The 21607-nt window shown below is 45.8% G+C and overlaps 3 protein-coding genes across 9 annotated transcripts in view; 1 reads left to right on the top strand and 2 right to left on the bottom strand.

Annotated features, from left to right (window-relative positions):
- gpsm2 (G protein signaling modulator 2) overlaps positions 1-12882 on the top strand; it is a 33434-nt gene extending 20552 nt beyond the window's left edge. For 2 of the 5 annotated variants that reach the window (XM_088396852.1, XM_088396851.1), the window contains 16 exons: positions 1189-1302; positions 7028-7066; positions 7740-8018; positions 9659-9880; positions 9951-10086; positions 10187-10326; positions 10390-10513; positions 10589-10704; positions 10791-10946; positions 11008-11116; positions 11190-11319; positions 11390-11466; positions 11538-11708; positions 11779-11941; positions 12038-12228; positions 12317-12882. In XM_088396852.1, coding sequence (XP_088252978.1) covers positions 7954-8018; positions 9659-9880; positions 9951-10086; positions 10187-10326; positions 10390-10513; positions 10589-10704; positions 10791-10946; positions 11008-11116; positions 11190-11319; positions 11390-11466; positions 11538-11708; positions 11779-11941; positions 12038-12228; positions 12317-12484 — 1968 coding nt within the window. In that variant the 5' untranslated portion in view covers positions 1189-1302; positions 7028-7066; positions 7740-7953 and the 3' untranslated portion in view covers positions 12485-12882. Of the gene's footprint in view, positions 1-1188; positions 1303-6501; positions 6713-7027; positions 7067-7739; positions 8019-9658; positions 9881-9950; positions 10087-10186; positions 10327-10389; positions 10514-10588; positions 10705-10790; positions 10947-11007; positions 11117-11189; positions 11320-11389; positions 11467-11537; positions 11709-11778; positions 11942-12037; positions 12229-12316 lie in introns of those variants that run through there. The other 3 variants (XM_088396853.1, XM_088396854.1, XM_088396850.1) reach the window with 3 other exon arrangements.
- Positions 506-6229, bottom strand: aknad1 (AKNA domain containing 1). The gene is given in 17 exon segments (XM_088396867.1): positions 506-904; positions 981-1122; positions 1182-1281; positions 1488-1594; positions 1666-1842; positions 1914-1998; positions 2071-2279; positions 2358-2702; positions 2955-3079; positions 3138-3300; positions 3374-3507; positions 3571-3630; positions 3686-3819; positions 4061-4199; positions 4494-5347; positions 5490-5691; positions 5997-6229. Coding segments are annotated over 16 exon segments (3177 nt in total). The 5' UTR covers positions 5689-5691; positions 5997-6229; the 3' UTR covers positions 506-700.
- Positions 12883-14978: 2096 nt separating the features above from the next.
- Positions 14979-21333, bottom strand: wdr47a (WD repeat domain 47a). 3 transcript variants are annotated; one of them, XM_088397129.1, is made up of 17 exons: positions 21130-21333; positions 20184-20353; positions 20017-20100; positions 19826-19910; positions 19609-19740; positions 19360-19536; positions 18745-19256; positions 18537-18654; positions 18262-18443; positions 17881-18120; positions 17747-17810; positions 17499-17659; positions 17246-17415; positions 16931-17101; positions 16736-16867; positions 16438-16656; positions 14979-16269 (listed from the first exon to the last, which is right to left on the bottom strand). In XM_088397129.1, exons 2-17 carry the CDS (start codon positions 20339-20341, stop codon positions 16127-16129), a joined length of 2748 nt encoding a protein of 915 aa, XP_088253255.1. In that variant the 5' UTR covers positions 20342-20353; positions 21130-21333; the 3' UTR covers positions 14979-16126. The 3 variants fall into 3 exon arrangements, with proteins under 3 accessions (XP_088253255.1, XP_088253256.1, XP_088253254.1); XM_088397130.1 differs by lacking the exon at positions 21130-21333 and adding an exon at positions 20960-21112; XM_088397128.1 differs by lacking the exon at positions 21130-21333 and adding an exon at positions 20944-21101.
- Positions 21334-21607: the final 274 nt, after the last annotated feature.

The raw sequence follows: 21607 nt of genomic DNA, 5'->3' as shown, positions 1-21607 counted from the left end.
TAGAAGTTATTCCAGCCAGTTTGCCCTCAGGTTAGTAAACACTAAAAACTGCATCCATTGCTCTAAACAATCGACAAGAACCATTCAGCCATGTCGTTTGGATGAATCCCCATTCGGAACAACAGTAGAACACGATAGCCCGCAACCAACATTGACCCAACACAAACTCAGTAAGAGGACACGTTCGGTGCTCAAAGGCCCATGAGACGGACGGCCATTGGATGCGTTAAATAGGCGGTGGCGGCTGATACTTATTTGACCCAGCAGGATTTTCCTGTAATTTTATTCGGACCTATTTTTTAATTTGATTTATCGTTTATGGCGTATGGCTGATTGTCAGTGTCAAATGACAAACCAATTGAAAGCTGAAACAGTTGAAATATCAGGAAATTAATTGAGAAAAAAAAATACAATTCAAGTACAGTTCAGTTATATTTAACTTTGAATCAATGTTGTGCTAAACTAAAAACATGCAACTCAAACTGTTTTGCGTATATGCATCAATGTTTTGGTCAAGCCATCTACACAGTAATTAGCACTTATGCGAGTGCTAACACAGAATAATGCTTGTCCTGATTGGTCCACCAGTATTTTATAGATGACCATATTATTTCTAGTGGAGATAAATTATTACATTTCATAAAAGTCTTAAAAATCCTGAAAGTCCCCTGGAGTCAAAAATATTTGTCCATATGATACATTAGAAACTGTCTCTTGTGATCTTATGCTGTTTTTGTGCAAAGCCATTCAATGTTTCTTGAACCCTCATGGCGGAATGTTGCTGCGGGAGGAGCTGAGCTTTGGCCAGGTCTTCCGTCAGTCTCTTGGCCATGCGGTCCGTTGTCCTCTTCATGCTACGAGCGGCCTCGATGGCTTGGTCCAGAGTCCTGTTCATTTCCTCCTCCTTGAAAACCCAAAGAGGAAATCAACATCGGGTGTTTGTAATGGAAAAATATGGTTTGTGTTTAGGGAAAGACCACCTTGCTTCCTATCCTGCAGCCAGGCTTTTGGAAGGCAGGGGATAGAGTGTGCTGAAAGTACACATCGCTCGGCAGCAGCGCTGAGTCAGACTGGGTGGAACGCTTCCTCTGATTGGTTGCGTGCAGTTCTTTCAATTTGTAGCTGAATATGACAAAAAATTTCATGTGAAATTGCAGGCTGGGAAATGTTTGTGTGCTTACCTGGCAGGTAGACTGCAGGAGGAGCCATAGCTGACCTGGAGCAGTGGCCTTTGCTCAGGTGTGAGAAGAAAGCGTCTCTCTTTGATGATGACGCCCTCTGCTGGAAGGAATAAACAATGAGGTAAATGTTTTTTTTTTTTTAATTGTGCATTGTGAAATATTTCAAAACCCAGCACAAAGGGGAAATTGTCTGTTTTTATTATGTTAATTTATTACATTATTTGTATTTAATATGTTGCTATTAGCAACGTACCTCAGTTTTAGAATATATCAAGAGACGACTAGTAAGACATCGAAGTGGCCAACCTTTTCTCTTTCTTGGCTCCAGCTCTGTTGAAATCCAGTCTTCAGGTTTTAACTGTCTCGAGTTGAAATTGCTCAAACTCTGTCTGCTGCTTGATGACTTCCACAAGCTAGAGTTTGAAATGATGGTGTTAGTTTTTCTTCTTTTTTTTTCCACGCTTCATGTATCAGTTCCTCCTACCTGGCTGTCTTGTAGTTGGTCCTGCTTTTGCTTTTGGACCTACGCTCCTGATGATCGTGCCTGTATTTGGAGGCCAGGTAATCCATCTTTCTTGCTAGGTGAGGCAACTGGACCAGACCTTCTTCCAGGTCTTTCTTCAGTTTTGACACCTCTATCTGCAAGGCCAGGATGGCTTCACTGGACACACACAAACGCATCACAGATGTGGTCACCAAGTAGAAAATGAAGAGAGATTAGTAGGTATTGACCTATGACAAGCGCATAGATTCCTTTCTCTTTGACCTGCATCCATCAGGTTTGGTTCAGAGGCGTGGAGATGGTTTTCATCAGGATCTGTTCAGGTCATGGATGAGGAGAATTTACTTGAATGGTCATGGCGATGATGAGAATGAAGGATTGACTCACCCTGCAGCTTGAGAGAAGACGTTTTAATGGTATCTTGCACCCATCGTTCTACTGCAGCTGCGGAACCTTCAGGCTGTGCTTGGAATGCAGATTTGTGCCGTCGACTGCCTAGGTCCTTTGGATGGATAGTTGTCAACAAATTATGGGAGGATCCTTCACTGTCTGACATGTAAAGTCCATCACTGGGTATTCCGGGAAAGGCCTGTGGACTAAAACCACAATGGAGCCATGTACTGACATTTTAGAATTTAGGTTGTAAAAAAAATGTCAGTGATCATGTCTTTTACCTTTCTATGGAGGAATGATTAAGATGCAACATTCCACCGGACTGATTCAAGTAGGAACTCCCAAATCCACTGTCTGTCTCTCTGCATGCATGTGCATTAGATGCAGAGTGGACCTCCACAGGCAGTCTGACACCTTCACCAAGGTCGCATTCTTGATTTGGAACGCCACCTTGCGCGCTATTGCAGTTTTGGACAGTTTGATGCAAACAAACTTAATGCATCCATAATAAAACCACTGACCTTCCTGATTTCCCACTGATTCCACCGCTAGCTCGTCCTTCCTCTTCTTCTTCACGGTTCTCCTCATCCTCAGAATCCAGAGGTCCCTCCACAGAGACAGAAAACCTGCACACAATCCCAAACACTTAAGCTGACCGCAATGGAACCAAACACCGACATGGCAACCTGAAACACAATCTGCCTGCAGGAAGGAGAAAATGAATAGTGGTGTACAGTACATTTTGTATCCCAGCTTGTTTCGTACCCCAGCTTGTTTTGTATTATTATTATTATTAATATATTTTTTTAATGTTATCTTTTTTTATGATTATTTTGCATTTATTTTTTTATTTGCTTTTCCATCCTCGGCATCCTCACCTGTTGACTTGCATTGAGTCATTGCATATGAGCTCACTCCTTTCCTCCAATCGGTCATTTTTACTGCTCTCGTCCTCCAGTTGTGCCTCAGACTTTGTCGCCGCAGCCAAACTTACGCTTGAACCCTGAAAAATGACACAATAGCCAACTCTATTTTTTTTTCTCAAGGTCAAAGTGTGTTACCTGATGCTGTGCTGGTGGAGGCGTGGCCTTCACTGACAGCTTGTTTGTGGTGGGAGTTGACCACAAGAGAGGCGAGATGCTCCTCTCGCATGTGCTTTTGTCGATCATCTCTTTAATATCCTCCAGGTGCATACCCGCCCGAAAGATATCCCCTTCCACCAACCTGCTCGCAACGCAAACAGACGGTCACATGACTTTTCCACTCACAAATGGAGCTCAATCCATCGAGGGTGCACCTGTTGGGGTCGAACGTTCCGATGTTTCTACACAGGCCCAAGTCATTTTTCATCTCCAGAGCTCGGTGCTCTTCTTTCTTGCTCATGTATTTTCTTTCCAGTTGATCTTGCGCTTCCATCAAGCTCCTTAACATCTACCAGCAAATCCAAGTTACAATTAGCTCAATTTGATCTTCTGAGTTGTGATAGCTGCTTACCATTTGTTGTTCTTCTGTGCTAACCGACATGTTGGTCACACTCTGCTTGAACTCATCCACCTGCAAAGATGTTTTGTTGATGTTTTGTAATTGGATAAAAGTTTTTTGAACTGACCGTTTGCATGAAGTGACTAAGGACAGCTCTCAACTCAGCAGTCATTTTCTCAGCCTCACTGCTGCCATCTTGATCGAATGTGTTGGGCTTCATCTCATTCTGGTGACCTGATTTGACTTTTTCAACATTGTTCTCTGAAACGAATGTCATGCAAGATCATTTAAAGATGTGAGAGGGAAAAAAAAGTTAGATATGTACATGAGGGAAAATGACTCAAAATAATTGAATCCCCTTTGTGTTTATGGTGAGTCACTTTCAAGTAACTTAAGCAGCTGGAACAAAAGAAACCAGAATCGTGTCACTTGACCCCATTTGTCTCCATGGAAACATAAGGAACATCCACTGTCTTTTTCGCTGTCGTATGCAGCAACATACCCAGTGCTAGAATGTGAGGAGCTTCCGATCCAACATGGCTTCCATCCTTGGGGTTTCCTTCATTGCAAATGTCTGAAGAAAGCTCCAGAAAGAGATTCTCCGCCCTGCCATATTTGGCCAGTAGTTGATCATATTCATCCTAAAGAGATGATTTAAAGAAAATATTTTAAGATGTAATTTCCTTTAGATACCACAAGGTGGCGCCAAAAGACTACCTTTATCTAAATGAAGCTGCTCAACTCAATTATTTTCTTGGCAGAAAAATGACACCAGATTGCAAAAAACAGCAAACTGGTTATTTTTGTTTTGTTTTAAAGATGATAAAAACTACCACCAAAAATCTTAACTAAAAAATCATAAATGTTGAATTGTGATTATGTTCAACCCAAAACTACATGTGTGCTTCAATGAAGCAGTAAAAGAAGAGGTAAACCTGAAAGTGATGCACCAAGTCAGGACCGGTCTGGTCCTGTGTGTCTTTGAGGACTTGAGGCATCTCTGAAGGTTGAAGGCCCGAGTCCTCCAGGACTCTGCTGATCACCTCTAACATTCCCGGCTCGGACTGGGCTCGGACCATGGGACTGGGAACTTGAGGAACAAGCCTGACTGGACCACTGGGTCCTTTTGGAATTTTAACCTTAGGGGCAACTTTGGAGAAGTCAGGAAGAGGGTAATGGACTTGACCCTGGCCGTACTTCAGCTCGCCAAAGGACCTACTGCGTAAATGTGAAACTTTCCTCGTGTGAACTTGGGATTCTTCACACTTTGCTGGTGCTGCAACACTCTCATCTGGACTGGATGCTGTCTTGTCTTCTTCCTCACGTTCTCTTTTTGATGGACTGTTGCCGTCGCTGTAAAAACTTCTGACAGAAGGTTCCTCGGAAATGCTGGTTGACACCTCCGTGTCGTTGTGTGTCGATTTGCTACCGAGGAGGTCATCTATACTCTCCAGCAGGGAAACCTCTGGAAGGGTCTCGGCTTCAATCAACCTTCCACTCTGCAGCAATTCCTCCTGGGAGAAATGCCGCAGCAACAGCTGGTTAATGTCTACTGGAGGTCCAGCACAAGGTGGGACGACCTCTTCATCCTGTTTGTCAGTGACATCCTCTTCTTCTTTCTCCACATGAGGTCCAACAAAATCAAGGTGTTTAGAATGGTCGCCGTCGTAAGGGAGCTCCTCCTGATCCTCATAGCTAGTATTTTGCCCAGAGTCCTCATGTTCCTGATTTCGGAGATCCACGTTGCTCTTAGTTGGTGGCACCGTGTCACTCCTGACAAGAATAGAGTCTGAAGCAGAGTCATATTTGAAGAAAGAAATTAGTATTTTCTTTGTGTTTGTTGGAGTCTACTTTTTTTTCTATGCTTCTTTCTTTTTGTCTTTGACGCAATTACTTGTTGCCGTCATCAACCTGCGGCATATGTGACTCACCACTGAAATGAATGCTGGTCTCAGACACGGCAGACTTTGCCTGCGACAAAGCTAGACAAGAAGCTTGCAGGTCACTTAAGTGGAGACTTTCATCTTCACTGAGATCCACCATGATTCTCTGCTGGATGCACTTTTCCCATAATAAAGTTGTTTTGCGTTCTTCCTGGACATCATCCAAATCTTCTGGTTTCCCTTCCATGACCTACGAGCAGACCTTGTAAGCCAGCCTTTTTTTTTTTTTTTTTTTTTTTTTTTTATGAAGACAGTGGAACAAGTTAACACATTTAAGTACAGTAATTTTACTCACTCACTTTTCATAATTTCACAATGTAATCTAATGTATAATGAAACATCACTCATCACTAAAGCGAGAAGAAAGCAACAATACTAAACAAAAAGTCTTGCATAATATCCTGGATCGCCTACCTGCTTGTGTCAAAAAGTCAGTGGGTAGCAATTGTCAAGTCATTAACATTCAAATACTTAAAAGATGGTAGGCCTACTTACTCAAGTAATATATTGGTCCTTAAATGAAAATAAATATGTCTGCAACAAAAAGTCACCTCTGCAAGTAAATAAGTCCAAAGCTTCTACCAACTCCTGTCTTGACATATGTTTTCTTGGGCAGGTTTTGTTTCTGCGCCATCATTAATATTGCAAGTTAGTGGTGTCCATCTCGACGTGCGCTGTCAGGCGTCTGGTTGCCTAGCAACAGCAGCGGAAATGACCCCTAGATTTTCATTTAGTTTTTATTCAGTTTTTTTTTTTTTAAAGAAGTTCTTGCTTTCATTTAGCAAGCATCAATTGGTTAAATAAAAATAGAATCAAATTTCTCACCACACCATCGTGATTCAATTACTACTTTTTATAAGTTGTAATTTGTATGGCACAATGACAGCGGATTTACAATACGTCATGCCCTCGTTCCATTCAAATCGATTGGACCAATGACTTGGAGTCCTGGGCGCGGCTTTCTTTGAATACCGTCCTCGGATTGGCTGTTATACAAAAACACTGACGTCACTACTACGGGGCCCCAAAAAAAGGAAAGAAAAAAAACGCCAACTAAGAAGTACTTGTCGAAGTTTAACAAAATGCATGAAATTATGGCTGCTAAATAGTGTTTATCCGCAATGCGTCTATTGCTCGCACGGTTGTAGGGATTATTATCGTAAACAAGAAAAGAAGAATACGCACGAGCTGTTCGAACTGGATCGACTCACGTAAGTTTGCAGCTAACACGCTAACCCGCTCACCCTTGACTTTGTCAAGAGGGGGATTGTATTTGTTGAATAAAATTTCCATTAATAATTGCCTCCATATACGTCTGATATTTATCCAGTCGACCGTAGTATTAAATATGAAATAATATAAATTTCATTCTTGCAACCAATGCAATCATTTGCTCATCCATTTACAGTGAAAATATATTGTTCAGTGATCATCCAAGTTCATAGACAGTGTTACTTTTTTATGACAAATATACACAAAACCTAAATGTAAAATTATCATTAATATTATTATTACTCTCCCTGCAGGCTTTCTAGGTTTCCTGCCCCCGTGAGAAGGAGCTACAGGTCAGTATGTCAAGATTTATATTTTTAGCCCTTTGACATGTGTGTTGCTCCAGGATATTCTCACTATGTGGTGTCTGGGGCAGTCATTTCTCTCTTAAATCTCAATCAGCCTTTCTTTGGGGTCTCGGGTCAGCAGACACTTCATCAGGTGCAGTCATATATAGTAAACATAGAAACATCTTGACCATTTGAATTGTATATGTTTATTATTTACACTCTAAATATGACTCAAACTTTAATGCCAAATCACTGATTTCTCATTTTAAATTCATTTGAAAACATTGCCGTGAGAGGAGGGTGGTTGCAGTATGACCTCATGGAGAAATGAGCTAACGGTTGGCTCTGGTTGCTTGCTTATCTTTAGGTTGTTCATACGTGCTTATTTTCCTTCCTCTGGAGGATGTTCTGGACTGTTTCATAGCTTGTTTTGGGGGAAAGCTTTTTGCATTCTCATAGCTGGATGGCCTTAGCAACTCCAGAGCTCATCTGCTGGCCTTTGATTGACAGCTTGCGTGTGCTGACCACCATCCTTTTCCATTCCCGCCCTGCACTCACTCGCTCTTCCCTTCCTTCACCTCGCCTCACTCAGCTTGCCGCTGTTTGGTGGGTGTTGCCATGGCGCCGCGTGGTCAGAAAGAGGCTTCACATACAGCATCTTGTATTCTCTCCACAGAGGGCCACCCAGGGGGAGACTGAGGGGCAGGGACGCAAAAGACACAAAGCAGCCCAATGGACTCACACTAGCCTCCCTCCCTTCTGCGGACTTTTTGATTTTCTTTCATTAGTAACTTCCAATTTGATCTTCTTTGCGTGTGCTTTCTTTATTTTTCAACGCAACCATTTGGTCAGGAACGAAATTGGGATTTTCCCTCATATTATGCACAGCGATGGATACAGACGGCTCAGTGATTAGCACAAGAGCTGAGGATCAGTCCTTCCATGTTCGCTACAGGTAGGAACCTCTTGCCTTTTGCAGTTAGCACACATGCTGTTCTGTAATAGCATTTAAAATTGGCCATGGGGATTATTAATGTACTTGACAATGACAGTATCGGTCCATCTACACGGTCGTCGATAAAAGTGATTGACTGGAAGCCAGTCCAGAGTGGAGTCTGCCTTTCAGCTGGGATAGCTTCCTGTGTCCCCCCTCCACAGGAAATTGATGGAGGTGATGTCATAGTGAGGGGACTTGGGGTCACATTGAGGGTTAAGTACCTTAATTTGCTACCTTTCTTCCCCCAGACTTTATTTCTAATGACTACAATGGTACTTTGAGAAATCCACCAGGATACATTTTCACTTTCTAGTTACTATCCGCCGAGTTTGAAGGCAAGAGTATTTTGGCAGAAGACATCCCGGAGGGATCTCTAATTACTTGCCGAATGTGCACTGTCCAAGCTCTAGCGTCAATATTTAACAAGCCCTAAAATATTTATCCCTTGCTTGCTTTGTGTGCCCGTCAACAATATTGGGATGGCCCTTCCCAATGGACGCCATGGGGTTAGGGTTAGGTTACCCGAGCGGCCTCCGCATCTATTTAGGCGCTCGCCCGACCTGTAATCTGTTGCGCTTCTGCCGCTGTAATCTCAAGTGACCAGGTCAGAGGAGAGGGGAAAGACGATAAAGATGATCCCACAGAACGCTGACCCGGGTCTTTTCGTGCCCTGCTTGCATTTAGGCTTAACACGGTCGACGGTGTCACACGCCTTCGGGGTTCCTCTCGTCTTTAATATCTCTGACGTCAGGCACGTTGATGTCACTGGAACTATTTTTTTTTGAAAGGGGGAAGCACCAAAAGAGAAAAAAGTTGCTTTTTTGAGGGGGTCACCTCTGCTGGATGCAGTGGAAACCTCAGTAGATGCCTCTTAGATGCTGTTGTTGTTGTAAGGCAAGAAAAAGCTGCAGGTAGGCTGGTACGCATCACACCCACTCAAGTGACGTATCTCATGATACCATGCAACTTTGTGTGAAGGGAGAAATGAGATAATCAACCTTAATGAAAAGAAAACCGAATTCTTTTGATGTCTTTGGAGCAAAGGAGGGACTTTTCCTGCAGAGAAAAGAAAGTGAGACTTTTATCTTGGCCTAGCCTGATGTCATCCAGGAAAATATAAACCCACCTATTGTTTGACGCTCCCTTCATGTGCGTGGCTTGCTCCACGGTGATAAATTTAGATTGACTTAAAGTGTGGGGAAGGGTTAGGGAACCTGAGGGGAGTTCAAATTGGGGTTATATTCTCGAGGAGGCGGGCCAGTGCCCCCACCCCCCCTCTAGCTCCGCCAGTGGTTGTATTGTGTTTTTCTACACTCATCCTGCAACCTTGCCACATTCTGCTGCAAGAGCCAACGACGCTAACGAAAGGATGTGATCTACCATAACAAATAAGGGCGTGCTCGTACACTGCTCCGTAAATTGCACAATCTATTGTTCTGAATAAATGGAAGGAAGCAGCCAAACATCCTCCACTGAAGCCTTTCACTGCCCAAGAAGATGTTTTTTAGCCAGTCAGTTCTCGTGATCTTGTCCGAGTGACCGCGTAGTACTTTCGAGCCTTGTCAAAAAGTCTATCTTTTATCCCGTGACCACTGTAGGATGGAGGTGTCGTGCCTTGAGCTGGCGCTGGAGGGCGAGCGCCTCTGCAAGGTGGGCGACTACCGAGCCGGCGTGTCCTTCTTCGAAGCCGCCATCCAGGTCGGCACGGAGGACCTCCAGGTGCTCAGCGCCATCTACAGCCAGCTGGGCAACGCCTACTTCCACCTGCACGACTACGCCAAGGCGCTGGAGTTCCACCGGCACGACCTCACCTTGACCAGGTCGGTGGCGTCGCCGCAGGTACGCCGGGCGAGCCCGTCGCTCCGAGTCTCAAGGCGTTTCTATGCGCAGGACCGTCGGGGATCTCCTCGGAGAAGCCAAAGCCAGCGGCAATCTCGGCAACACACTGAAGGTGTTGGGGAGGTTTGATGAGGCCATGGTGTGCTGTCAGAGGCACTTGGATATTGCCAGGGATGTAAATGACAAGGTACTGAAAGCTTTCACACATGTTATTCTGATTCTTTAGAATAAGAATAGTAATTAAAGACGTAAAACCACATTGGTGACGACTGATGACTGACTTTCAGGTGGGTCAGGCACGAGCTCTGTACAATTTTGGGAACGTGTACCACGCGAAAGGAAAAAGTATTTGCTGGAGCGGAGCAGAGCCTGGAGATTTCCCAGAGGACGTCATGGCGGCCTTGAGGAAGGCTTCGGAATATTACGAGTACGTCACAGTATACAGGATTTACTGTGTGTTGTGTTGATGACCCTCTGCGTGCACTTTCAGGGCAAATTTGGGTCTTGTCCAAGAAGTCGGTGATCGGGCAGCCCAGGGTCGAACCTACGGGAATCTGGGGAACACTCATTACCTGCTCGGGAACTTTCGGAATGCTGTGGCGTCTCACGAGCAGGTGAGGGTGGGGGAGGGAAAGGCAGTTTATCTTGTGTGATGTCCCCTAAAAGTAAATCTTCCAATCTGTCTTTAGCGTTTGCTCATAGCGAAGGAATTCGGCGACCGCTCGGCAGAAAGACGAGCTTACTGCAACTTGGGCAACGCTTACATCTTCCTGGGAGAGTTTGAAGTGGCAGCTGAGCATTATAAGTAAGTTGACAAAGTACAGCACGGTTCATATTCAAAATGGAAACCCTAACCCTAGTTTGAAATGTCTTCTGCCCGTGGTGGTCCAGGAGGACGTTGCAGCTAGCGAGGCAGCTGAAGGATCGTGCGGTGGAAGCTCAGGCGTGCTACAGTCTGGGCAACACGTATACTCTGCTGCAGGACTACGAGAGAGCCATCGATTACCACCTCAAACACCTCATCATAGCCCAGGACCTCAATGACCGGTATGCACGCACATGCTTAATGCTCGTCATTCACGTTGACCAAAGTAGCTTGTGCGTGCAGGATCGGAGAAGGTCGAGCGTGCTGGAGTTTGGGAAACGCCCACACTGCACTCGGGAACCATGACCAGGCCATGCACTTTGCTGAGAAGCACCTGGAGATCTGCAAAGAGGTTGGTCTTGTGAAGCCCCTCGCAAAAATCAGAGATGCATTTAATCAGTGCTCATAATCTCTGCGTGTACCAGACAGGAGACAGGAGCGGCGAGCTGACGGCACGTATGAACGTGACAGATCTCCAGACAGTGTTAGGTCTGAGCTACAGCACCAACAACTCCACCTTGTCTGAAAACAGGGACATCGACTACAAGTTGCAAGGTGAGCTATTTGGACACTCTCCAAGATGTTTTCCCTCAGCAGCCACCATCAGCAGGTGTCTGCATTGCAGGGGCTAGGCCGAGGTTGAGCAGGAGGCACAGCATGGAGAACCTGGAGCTGATGAAGCTCACGCCTGACAAGATGAACGTACGCACATCACACACACGAATAATCACGAGTTTGCTTGACACCAATGACGAGTGTTTGTTGTTGTGAAGGGTCAGAAGTGGAACAGCGACATCCTGAGCAAACAAAGCAAGCCCACCTTCACCAAGAGCTCCTCCAAGTTGTTCTTCGTCAGCCGTCTACGCGGGAAGAAGTTCAAGGGTAGCGGAGGTTCCGGTAAGGTCCTCCAGGATGCCAGTAACACCCTGGAAAGCGGCCACAAGGTAGAAAACACTCACGGACACGCTCAGCCTCGATGATGGTGCCTGATCGTCGGCCGTGTTTGTCGCTTAGCGATCCAGTCCTGACATGCTCGGCGACGAAGGCTTCTTCGACCTTCTCACTCGCTTCCAGAGCAACCGCATGGACGACCAGCGCTGCTCCATTCGGGAGAAAGGCAGCAGCAGGTTGTCGCTCAACGGCGGACCCCAGTCTCCGCCGAGGATCATCAGGAAATGTGAGTCTCACCATAAAAAAATGTTGACGTTTTTGATGACGATGTTTGATCAAAAATCTAAATCCATTTATAAATTCATCCTCACTTCCCTGGCAGCCGTTTCCGAGTCCACTAACGTGTCTGGCGCTCAAGGCCGGCGGCTAGAGGACACCTCAGCCGCAGGCGGGAGCCTGCCGGGCCTCAGACTCAACCAGAACAGCAACCAGGCCGTGCTCAGCCACCTGATGGCCAACGTGGACAACGCCGAGCCCGACGAAGACTTTTTTGACATGCTTGTCAAGTGCCAGGTGGACCGGGCATTGTTTCGATTTCAATCTTACTTTTGTGCTGTGTTTCTACAACGTGGATGGTTACTGGGTCTTTTGTTGTTTCCAGGGGACCCGTTTGGACGACCAGCGCTGTGCACCTCCCCCTCCTCCAGCTCGTGGACCCACGGTACCGGACGAGGACTTCTTCAGCCTCATCATGCGCTCACAAGCCAAGCGAATGGACGAGCAGCGCGTCACGTTGCCGTCTTGCGCGGCAAAGGCCAATCACAGCTAAACAAAGCACTTAGAATTTCCCAAGCCCTTCTGAAAAGTGGCATTTACAATATTATACAAGTTCATAAGCATTAACAGGCAGCATGTAGTAGATTATGTGGAAGAATTCTCTCAACTCTGCTCGCACAAGCGGTATCAGGGACAAAATGTTTTTCACAAATGTGGTGTCATTATTTCACCGGATTTGTAATCCGCGCATGCATTTCTTCTTCATTGTTGTACGTTTTGTAACTGTTGTTCGTCCGCCGTAATGTTTTTTTGTGTCTCTCCTGTCACCACGTTTGATGAAATAATTTGACAAATGATTTTTTTCAGTAATATTTGGGATTATTATGTGTACAGTGCTAATCTTTTGTACTTCATTTTGGTTGGAGCAATTAAATCTCATGGCTACTTTTTTTTTATTGGCTCGTTCCAATGGAGCACAAGCTGCTTGATATAAAGCGGTGCTTCTCAAATAGTGGGCCACGCCCAATTGTGTTATTATACTGAATATACTATACTGAGAACATGATGTACCAGAGTCAAATTCCTTGTTTGGCATGCTCAAACTTGGCAAATAAAAATTGATTTCAAAGTGAAAAATGCCACACCCACCCTCACTAGTCCTTAGGCCGCGTTCCAATATGTTTTCCAAGTGACCCTCGTTAAACGCAGGTGCGTGAAAACTTTTAGCTTCTTTCACGTTCAAAAGTGGCTAAAAGTTTTCACGCACCTGCACTTAACGAGGGAATCACATGGACACTCCATTAGGTACACCGCCATTTTCAAGTGTATCTAATAACAGGCCACTTTATTAGGGAAATATCATGGTCAAAAATCACAGGTGTCAAGCTCTAGTCCTCAGGGCCGCGTTCCAACATGTTTTCCAAGTGACCCTCGTTAAGCGCAGGTGCGTGAAAACTTTTAGCTTCTTTCACGTTCAAAAGTGGCTAAAAGTTTTCACGCACCTGCACTTAACGAGGGAATCACATGGACACTCCATTAGGTACACCGCCATTTTCAAGTGTATCTAATAACAGGCCACTTTATTAGGGAAATATCATGGTCAAAAATCACAGGTGTCAAGCTCTAGTCCTCAGGGCCGCGTTCCAACATGTTTTCCAAGTGACCCTCGTTAAGCGCAGGTGCGTGAAAACTTTTAGCTTCTTTCACGTTCAAAAATGGCTAAAAGTTTTCACGCACCTGCACTTAACGAGGGAATCACATGGACACTCCATTAGGTACACCGCCATTTTCAAGTGTATCAAATAACAGGCCACTTTATTAGGGAAATATCATGGTCAAAGGTCACAGGTGTCAAGCTCTAGTCCTCAGGCCGCGTTCCAATATGTTTTCCAAGTGACCCTCGTTAAGCGCAGGTGCGTGAAAACTTTTAGCTTCTTTCACGTTCAAAAGTGGCTAAAAGTTTTCACGCACCTGCACTTAACGAGGGAATCACACGGACACTCCATTAGGTACACCACCATTTTCAAGTGTATCTAATAACAGGCCACTTTATTAGGGAAATATCATGGTCAAAAATCACAGGTGTCAAGCTCTAGTCCTCGGGGCCGCGTTCCAACATGTTTTCCAAGTGACCCTCGTTAAGCGCAGGTGCGTGAAAACTTTTAGCTTCTTTCACGTTCAAAAGTGGCTAAAAGTTTTCACGCACCTGCACTTAACGAGGGAATCACATGGACACTCCATTAGGTACACCGCCATTTTCAAGTATATCTAATAACAGGCCACTTTATTAGGGAAATATCATGGTCAAAAATCACAGGTGTCAAGCTCTAGTCCTCGGGGCCGCGTTCCAACATGTTTTCCAAGTGACCCTCGTTAAGCGCAGGTGCGTGAAAACTTTTAGCTTCTTTCACGTTCAAAAGTGGCTAAAAGTTTTCACGCACCTGCACTTAACGAGGGAATCACATGGACACTCCATTAGGTACACCGCCATTTTCAAGTGTATCAAATAACAGGCCACTTTATTAGGGAAATATCATGGTCAAAGGTCACAGGTGTCAAGCTCTAGTCCTCAGGCCGCGTTCCAATATGTTTTCCAAGTGACCCTCGTTAAGCGCAGGTGCGTGAAAACTTTTAGCTTCTTTCACGTTCAAAAGTGGCTAAAAGTTTTCACGCACCTGCACTTAACGAGGGAATGACACGGACACTCCATTAGGTACACCGCCATTTTCAAGTGTATCTAATAACAGGCCACTTTATTAGGGAAATATCATGGTCAAAGATCACAGGTGTCAAGCTCTAGTCCTCAGGCCGCGTTCCAATATGTTTTCCAAGTGACGCTCGTTAAGCGCAGGTGCGTGAAAACTTTTAGCTTCTTTCACGTTCAAAAGTGGCTAAAAGTTTTCACGCACCTGCACTTAACGAGGGAATCACATGGACACTCCATTAGGCACACCGCCATTTTCAAGTGTAATAACAGGCCATTTTATTAGGGAAATATCATGGCCAAAGCTTAACTAGGGGCATCACAGAAAATAATTGAGAAGCACTGATGTAAAGAAACTTTATTGAACATGAGATCAATCTGTTATCTTGCATTAAATTAAATCATTTTTATTTTTTAGAAAATAAGACAGGCTTAATACATTAGTCACTAGCATTTAAAAACAATAAATCTGTTGTTAGCTTGCATTAAATTAAATCCCTTTTCTATTTTTCAGAAAATAAGAGGCTTAATACATCAGTCACTAGCATTTAAAAAACATACTAACTGTACATAATCGTAACAGACATAAATATGCATGTATTAGTTTGGTGTTATGCAAGGATTCAAAACGTTTGAAAATAATTCACAAGGATTAAACAGTTGCATCAAACAGCAAAGTGCATTAAATATCAAGAACTGAACTTAATCAATGTCCCAAATACTGGCTTCAAATAAATATTAACTTCCTATTTACTGTGCATAAAATTAGTAAGCGGATTGACTGCCCCTTGTTGATGGGGCATCTTTACAGCAGCATTTAAATAAAAGACCTACAAATGAAAAAAAAAACAAAAAAAAAAAACTAAAGGCTTGTATTCCTTTTGGACGCTGATAACAATCGCAGCAATTGTTTTTAAGCCATGCGATTGAATCGCTCATTGTTTATAATGGCTCCTTCAAAAAAATACTGATGACTCGATTTAAGGACAATTTACACGTATGGTACTATCAGCATGTTGGTAGGCAACACCAGACCGTAAAAGCTGCCACAAGATTGCTATTCGACACACTGAACGATCGCAAATTGCAATTTCACGATTACTTCCACATCTCCCAAACAATTATTTAAAAGAAAAACTACAACAGTAGCTAAAGGAAACGGGTTGGCAAAAAAACATTGAATGTGATCGGGTCTGCTGTGTTGACAACTCAAGAAAGGCACCATCATGAAAACGAGCTTCGTTCCTGTCAGTGAAAGCGCATGCAACTCATGTGCATACAGTAAGTGTGTGTGTGTCTGTGTGTGTGTATACCAGTGATGAACTACGATGCTAGTGAGGCAAAAAGTGTGCAAGAACTGACATCTGCGTGCTCCTCGTATGGAATGCCGAATTTTCATATTGTGAAGGAGTGTCACATGTGCTAGTTTATGATCCTTGTGATTCCCTACACTGCCAAGGTTAGAAGTTGTGCCATGTGTGTGCGACCGTGTCAAGGGTTGTGAGTCCACAACGTGACAGTACGGTCGGCGGATGATGACAGGAAAGAGAGGTCCTCGGTGTGCCAGCGGCATTGGATCACCTTGTCGCCGTGCTCCCCCACCAGTGTCACGGGCAGCTGCTTGGTCAGGTCACCTGTACGCAGAAAATTGTAAAATTATACTTCAATGTTCATCACAAGTGAATTGCACAGAACCAATGCATTGGACTCCATGTAGTACCACCAGAGGGAGCCACACTCAACAGCATGCATCCTCATGAAATTCACTAGGACAAGCTCCCAGGATTGGTTGACCACTAGACCTTGAAGGTTGGTGACCAAGACTTTGGTGTCGTAGGAGCCGGTGAGCAGGTAGTGAGCGCCGGGAGAGAAGCGGACCGAGCGCACGTCGCTGCCGTGGGGGCGGTACACCTGCACGATGCGCCCTCCCCGGATGTCGTACAGCATGCAAGCGCTGTCCTCCTGTCCCGTCGCTAGGAGACGGCCACTTGGATCCACCGCTACCGAGGCCACGGGGCTGCCTGAGGAGGAGATGCAGATGCGCCCATGTCAGCAAACCCTGTGAGAGTTCCTCTTAGGGTCTACAATTGTTGTCAATACCTGAGCCGTGGAAGGCCGTGCCTACCACTCGCACGCAGGTGGGCACCCTAAGGTCCCAGAAACGCACTGTCTTGTCTTGGGAGCCAGATGCAATCATCCAGCCGCCCCACGTGTAAAGAGACAGGATGTGACCTAACAACAAAGCACACGTTTGAATGCACATCTGGGCGCTGGCTGGCATCAGTGAGTACCAACCCGTGTGCCCGCTGAGGGCGTGCAGGCCTTGCCCTCGTTGGCAGTCGGTGGTGTAGATGTTGCAGTCTCCTGCTCCGGCGCTGATCAAGATGGCCCCTCCGCTTTCTGGGCCTTCCATGAAGGCTAAGTCCCTGATGGTTCCGTCGTGCATGCTGAACTCCAAGTCAGGGCCTGTGGGGAAAGACGGTGACTTTTTTTAATGCCTGCCATAGCCACCGGGAGGCAGTGTAATCAGGAGAACTCACATGACGAAACAGTGAGATAAAAAGTTTGGTAGTGGTTTTCCACAAGTCCATCCGGACACACGTACTGTACCTGTGGCATTGCAGGTCTCCGCACTGAACGGTAGAACTTTGACATATTTGTCATTGGAGCCAGTCGCCAGGAGCTGCCCACAGTGGCTCCAAGCCACGCAGTAGATTGAACCTTTGTGGTGTTTGTTCCTCTTGAAACGGACCACCGGCTGCTTCACTGGACTTGAGCCACTAACCAAAGAAAAACATGAGCAAAGGGAGGAATAATAATACTGCGGTCAATTTCTACATATTTGTCTGACTGCTACACTCACCTGGTGTCAAGCGTTTCCGGATAAGCGCAGACGCGGAGTGTTTTGGAGTTGGAGCCAACAGCGTAGAGGGCACCAGACGGGTGGAAGGAAACGGCACGGACAGCCTGAGTGTCCTCGAGAGTATGCACGGGCACGAACAGTCTTTTTTCTTTCTCGCCACCCTGTAAAAAAAAAAAAGATTAGTTTCAAAGAAAAGTAGGACCTCGATATTAAAAACAAGCGAGTGTGTACATTGTGTGTGAACGCACCTCTGTACTGCGGGATAATGATCCCGGTGAATCACCTTGTGGACCTGCTTTGTGATTCTGCCCGCTGTCGACAAACACGCAAAAAAATGACTTCTCTGTTTGTTAGACTGCGAACCTTGCGACATGGCTCCAACCTCTGTTGGATGACGGGGGATTCATTTGGGGGCGAGACCAGATGGCCACCCGCAACGTGCTGCGGCGTGCTGCTGAGCACCCCGCCCCCGCGGTTCCTGTTGTGCTCCGGGCTGACGGAAGGGGGGTTGTTGTTGCACTCGGAGGCGGGCGTGTTGCCGTTGCACTGCTGGGCCAACGACTTCACCTCATCCCCTAAATTCTCCATTCCCACATTGAGCTCTTCCAGCTTCTGGATGGACCTGACGACACACATCGGGCTCTACTTCAATGCGTTTTCTAAAAAGGCCTTGACGCGATGGCGGACAGCACGGATGGTGCTCGTCGGACAGAAGCTCACATCGGACAAGCCGGAGCTTCTGTAGTTCTCTTGGTTTTTTTACCTGTTGAGAAACTTCTCCGTGAGGCTGTGCTGCAAGTCACTGGGTGGAGGTTCCGGCTGCACGCCGCCTTCCAATAACATCTGCTTGTACATCTGCCTCTGCTGCTGCTTCTGCTCCAGGTGCTGTTGCACACGTAGGCGCTGACGGTAATATTCCTCGTACTTCTCGGCGGAGTCCAAGAGCTGCAGGGGGAAGCAGAACAGCCATGCATTATACACGACACACAAAGGATCGGTTGGCTATAGCATTATCCTATCAGAAAGTTTGGAATTGACCTCGTTCTGTTCAGCAGAGCCAACCGATGGTGCATCTTCTCCAGGTGCCGAGGCGGGACGTGAGTTTTGAGCTGCGCTTGAAGCCATCATGCTATCCACGGGCGTGTCGGTCCTTGACCTACACGCGTACACAAGTGATCTCAAAAGCTAGCTGTTTTGTTCCTCTGTTTTTAGAAAGAAGATTTTTATAGTAGATCGTTTCACTTACGTTTCGGGTGATTCCTCAAAAATGCTATGGCAGTCAGAGCTCTCCATCATGAGACTCCTGCTGAGGTTCTGACCGCCTGCTCCAGGGTAGTGGAAATTGGCAAAAGAGTGAGACATGGGGGAGACGCCTTTACCCGGTGCGACCTCGCCGCCACTCGCTCGCTTGTCCTGGTTGGACAGCCCGTAGGACAACCCGTCCAGAGCCGGATTTAAAGAGCGCGACATGTAGGTGTCGGCCGACTGGGGGCGCCGTAGGGGCGAGGACGGATACGGCGACAGCTTGCTGATGAGCGGCGTGAGCAGGTCGGCGTAGCCGGTCTTGGCCGGTTTGACCAAACGGTCCACGTGGATGTTGAGCTGCTTCTGTTCAAAGGCGCAGGAGAAGACACTGTGGGCCAGGTTCTGCATCCAGGACAGCAGGGACAAGTCCACGTCGTCACAGCCGTTGCCACACAGCATGTCCACGCCCAGCAGGACCTCGCTCTCGGTGATCTCTTCGCCTGTTGCCTTGCTCTGGATGCAAACACATCAGAATTATTTGACAGCTCAGTCGCCAACAATGACCCCCGCCACACCCCAAATAGCAGGGGATTACTGGACTACATTCAGTCCCAACCTGGCAGAACTCCACACAGCACTCATAAAGGACTCCTTTGAGGAGCAGCTGGAAGAGGCGATCCCCGCTGGCTTTGAATCCAGCCTCACTCAGCTTTCTATCCGCCGGGATGAACTCGGCCACCATGACGCAAGCCTCCTCAAAACACTGCACCCGGGCCGTGCTCGGGTTCCAGTCCTGACATGACAACGGGAGGAGAGTCAAAAGCAATGCAACCACAAGGGGACACAATGGCAAGAAATTTCTTACCTTAAACTCGGCGTGGTTTGTGAGGCGAGGCAAGGTGAGCAGTAGACATAGTTTGCTGTAGTCGTCTTTTGAAGGGCAGAACTCTTCCAGGGTGTGCAGACACTTAACCGCCTCCTGCATGGTGAACTCCAACTTAAAAAAAACAAAAACATAAATTATCCAACTGGATTTATTTTAATGCTGAAATTATAATTACAACTGTTGTGTTTTTCCTTACATGTTGTGGCTCATCCTCAGCAGACATGGCGTTATTCACACACAGCGCTTCCAGAAACTTCTGCTTTAGCACGATGTAACGGAACCTGGGATGGAGAATTAGTCACTGTGATGTTTTCATGCTATCTAGGGTGTATTTTCATTTGTCCCAACAAAGACTGATACTAAAAAAAAAATCCAGTTGTAACATACCTCTTTTTGTCAAACTTCTCCATACACTCCAGAGGCTGAATAAATTGCAGGACCTCATCCCATTGACCATCCAGCACGAGTTGCCTAAAACAATCACAAAAGTCCACAATTTTTAAGATCCCCCAAAAAACCACAAGAGGAGAAAAATGTGTTGTGATCAAGGGTACCTGAGAAAAAGCATGTCATCAGAGTAGAGGCCATTGATGACGCCACTCTCCTTTTCCAGAGCCAGCATGCTGATGTGCAACTTCCTGGAGTGGAGGAAGTCCAAGATCACCTTGATGATCTCCACCTCCTTCACGTTTATGGTTTCTTCCTCTGTCATGGTGACGACGGGCTGCAAATAGCAATACACAAAGTAAATCCATATGATGCTGGAACAAAATGCTAATAAAAAACTATCCAGTTTTAAAATAAAAGATGCTCTTCTGCAGGGATTCATATAACAAAAGGTGTTCTCAAACTTTAGTGTCATTTTCCAAGGACTCCCTCATAACCTTAATACCAATTAGGTTGAATTTTGATTTGCATTGATTTTACCACAAAGACTCACCAATTAGGTACATCTTCATTTAATTTCCCTTGCACTAATGATGATAATGATCACCCATTAGTGATGCATAGTAATTTAACAGTTTAATAATCATACTCGTGTTCAATTCAATGTCGAAACACCTGGCAGACTCATCCATTCAAGGTGAAGTGAATGATGACGAACAATTCTGGCGATAAAGCCAAAATATTCGAGCGTGCCTTTAAATATAAAAAGACAAACAAAAATCCCGAAATATATCAATATTAAAAACGATGCTAGGTTAGCATGCAAGAGAGCGTCGGTTAGCAAAGAGCCATAAGGAGATTAAGCTACTTGTTAGCATTACATGCCGAGTGAGCTGTCGGATTACAGCAAAAGCAGTAAATAGTTACCATTAAGAGCTCATACCAATCTGGCTAATTTACCAGGCGGGAGATTTGACTAGCTTTCTCCAGGCCGAGGAGAGGAGAAGGGGGAGGAAGAAGGCATCATCATCGGCTTGTTAGCCGGGTGGGGTGCTCTGTTCCCCGGCGACAAGCGACGTCAGTAGTTGAGGGGCAACCGTGAGAAATACTCACCAGTTAGGAGAAAAACATGGGGTGAAAACACACAGTCGCCGTGTCTCCGTGACGTGAGAAGTGAACACAGCACTCGGTGTTGTTTGACTGGAGGCGTCCTGCCTGCCTACAGTCACGTCGTCCTCCTCAAGCCGACTGTGACCCCCTCCTCCCGGTGTGATAGTCGTGTGCCCCGGCCCAGCCCAGTCTGGTGCTGCCTTCATGGTCATAGCCTCCACCCAAACGAAACAATGAATTTTACGTTGATGACGATAAATTACTAATAGAATGTGATTATTATAACAATTTAAAAACAACAATAATTTGTGTTGCCATGGTGACAGAAAAAAACTTGTTGCTTTGTCACCATGGCAACACAAGGCAGGCGTTCACAAAGTTCACAAGTAGCTAAAAATAAAACGTTCTTCAAAGACCACCAGAATGACAAATATATAAATCCAAAACAGCCTGGGGTCAAATTGACCCCATGTAAGACAGA

This window comes from Syngnathus floridae, chromosome 14 (genome assembly GCF_059516105.1).
Source record: "Syngnathus floridae isolate MCC-2025c chromosome 14, RoL_Sflo_1.0, whole genome shotgun sequence".
NCBI classification, from domain to species: Eukaryota; Metazoa; Chordata; class Actinopteri; order Syngnathiformes; family Syngnathidae; genus Syngnathus; species Syngnathus floridae.
This window is presented reverse-complemented; position numbering and strand designations above follow the sequence as displayed.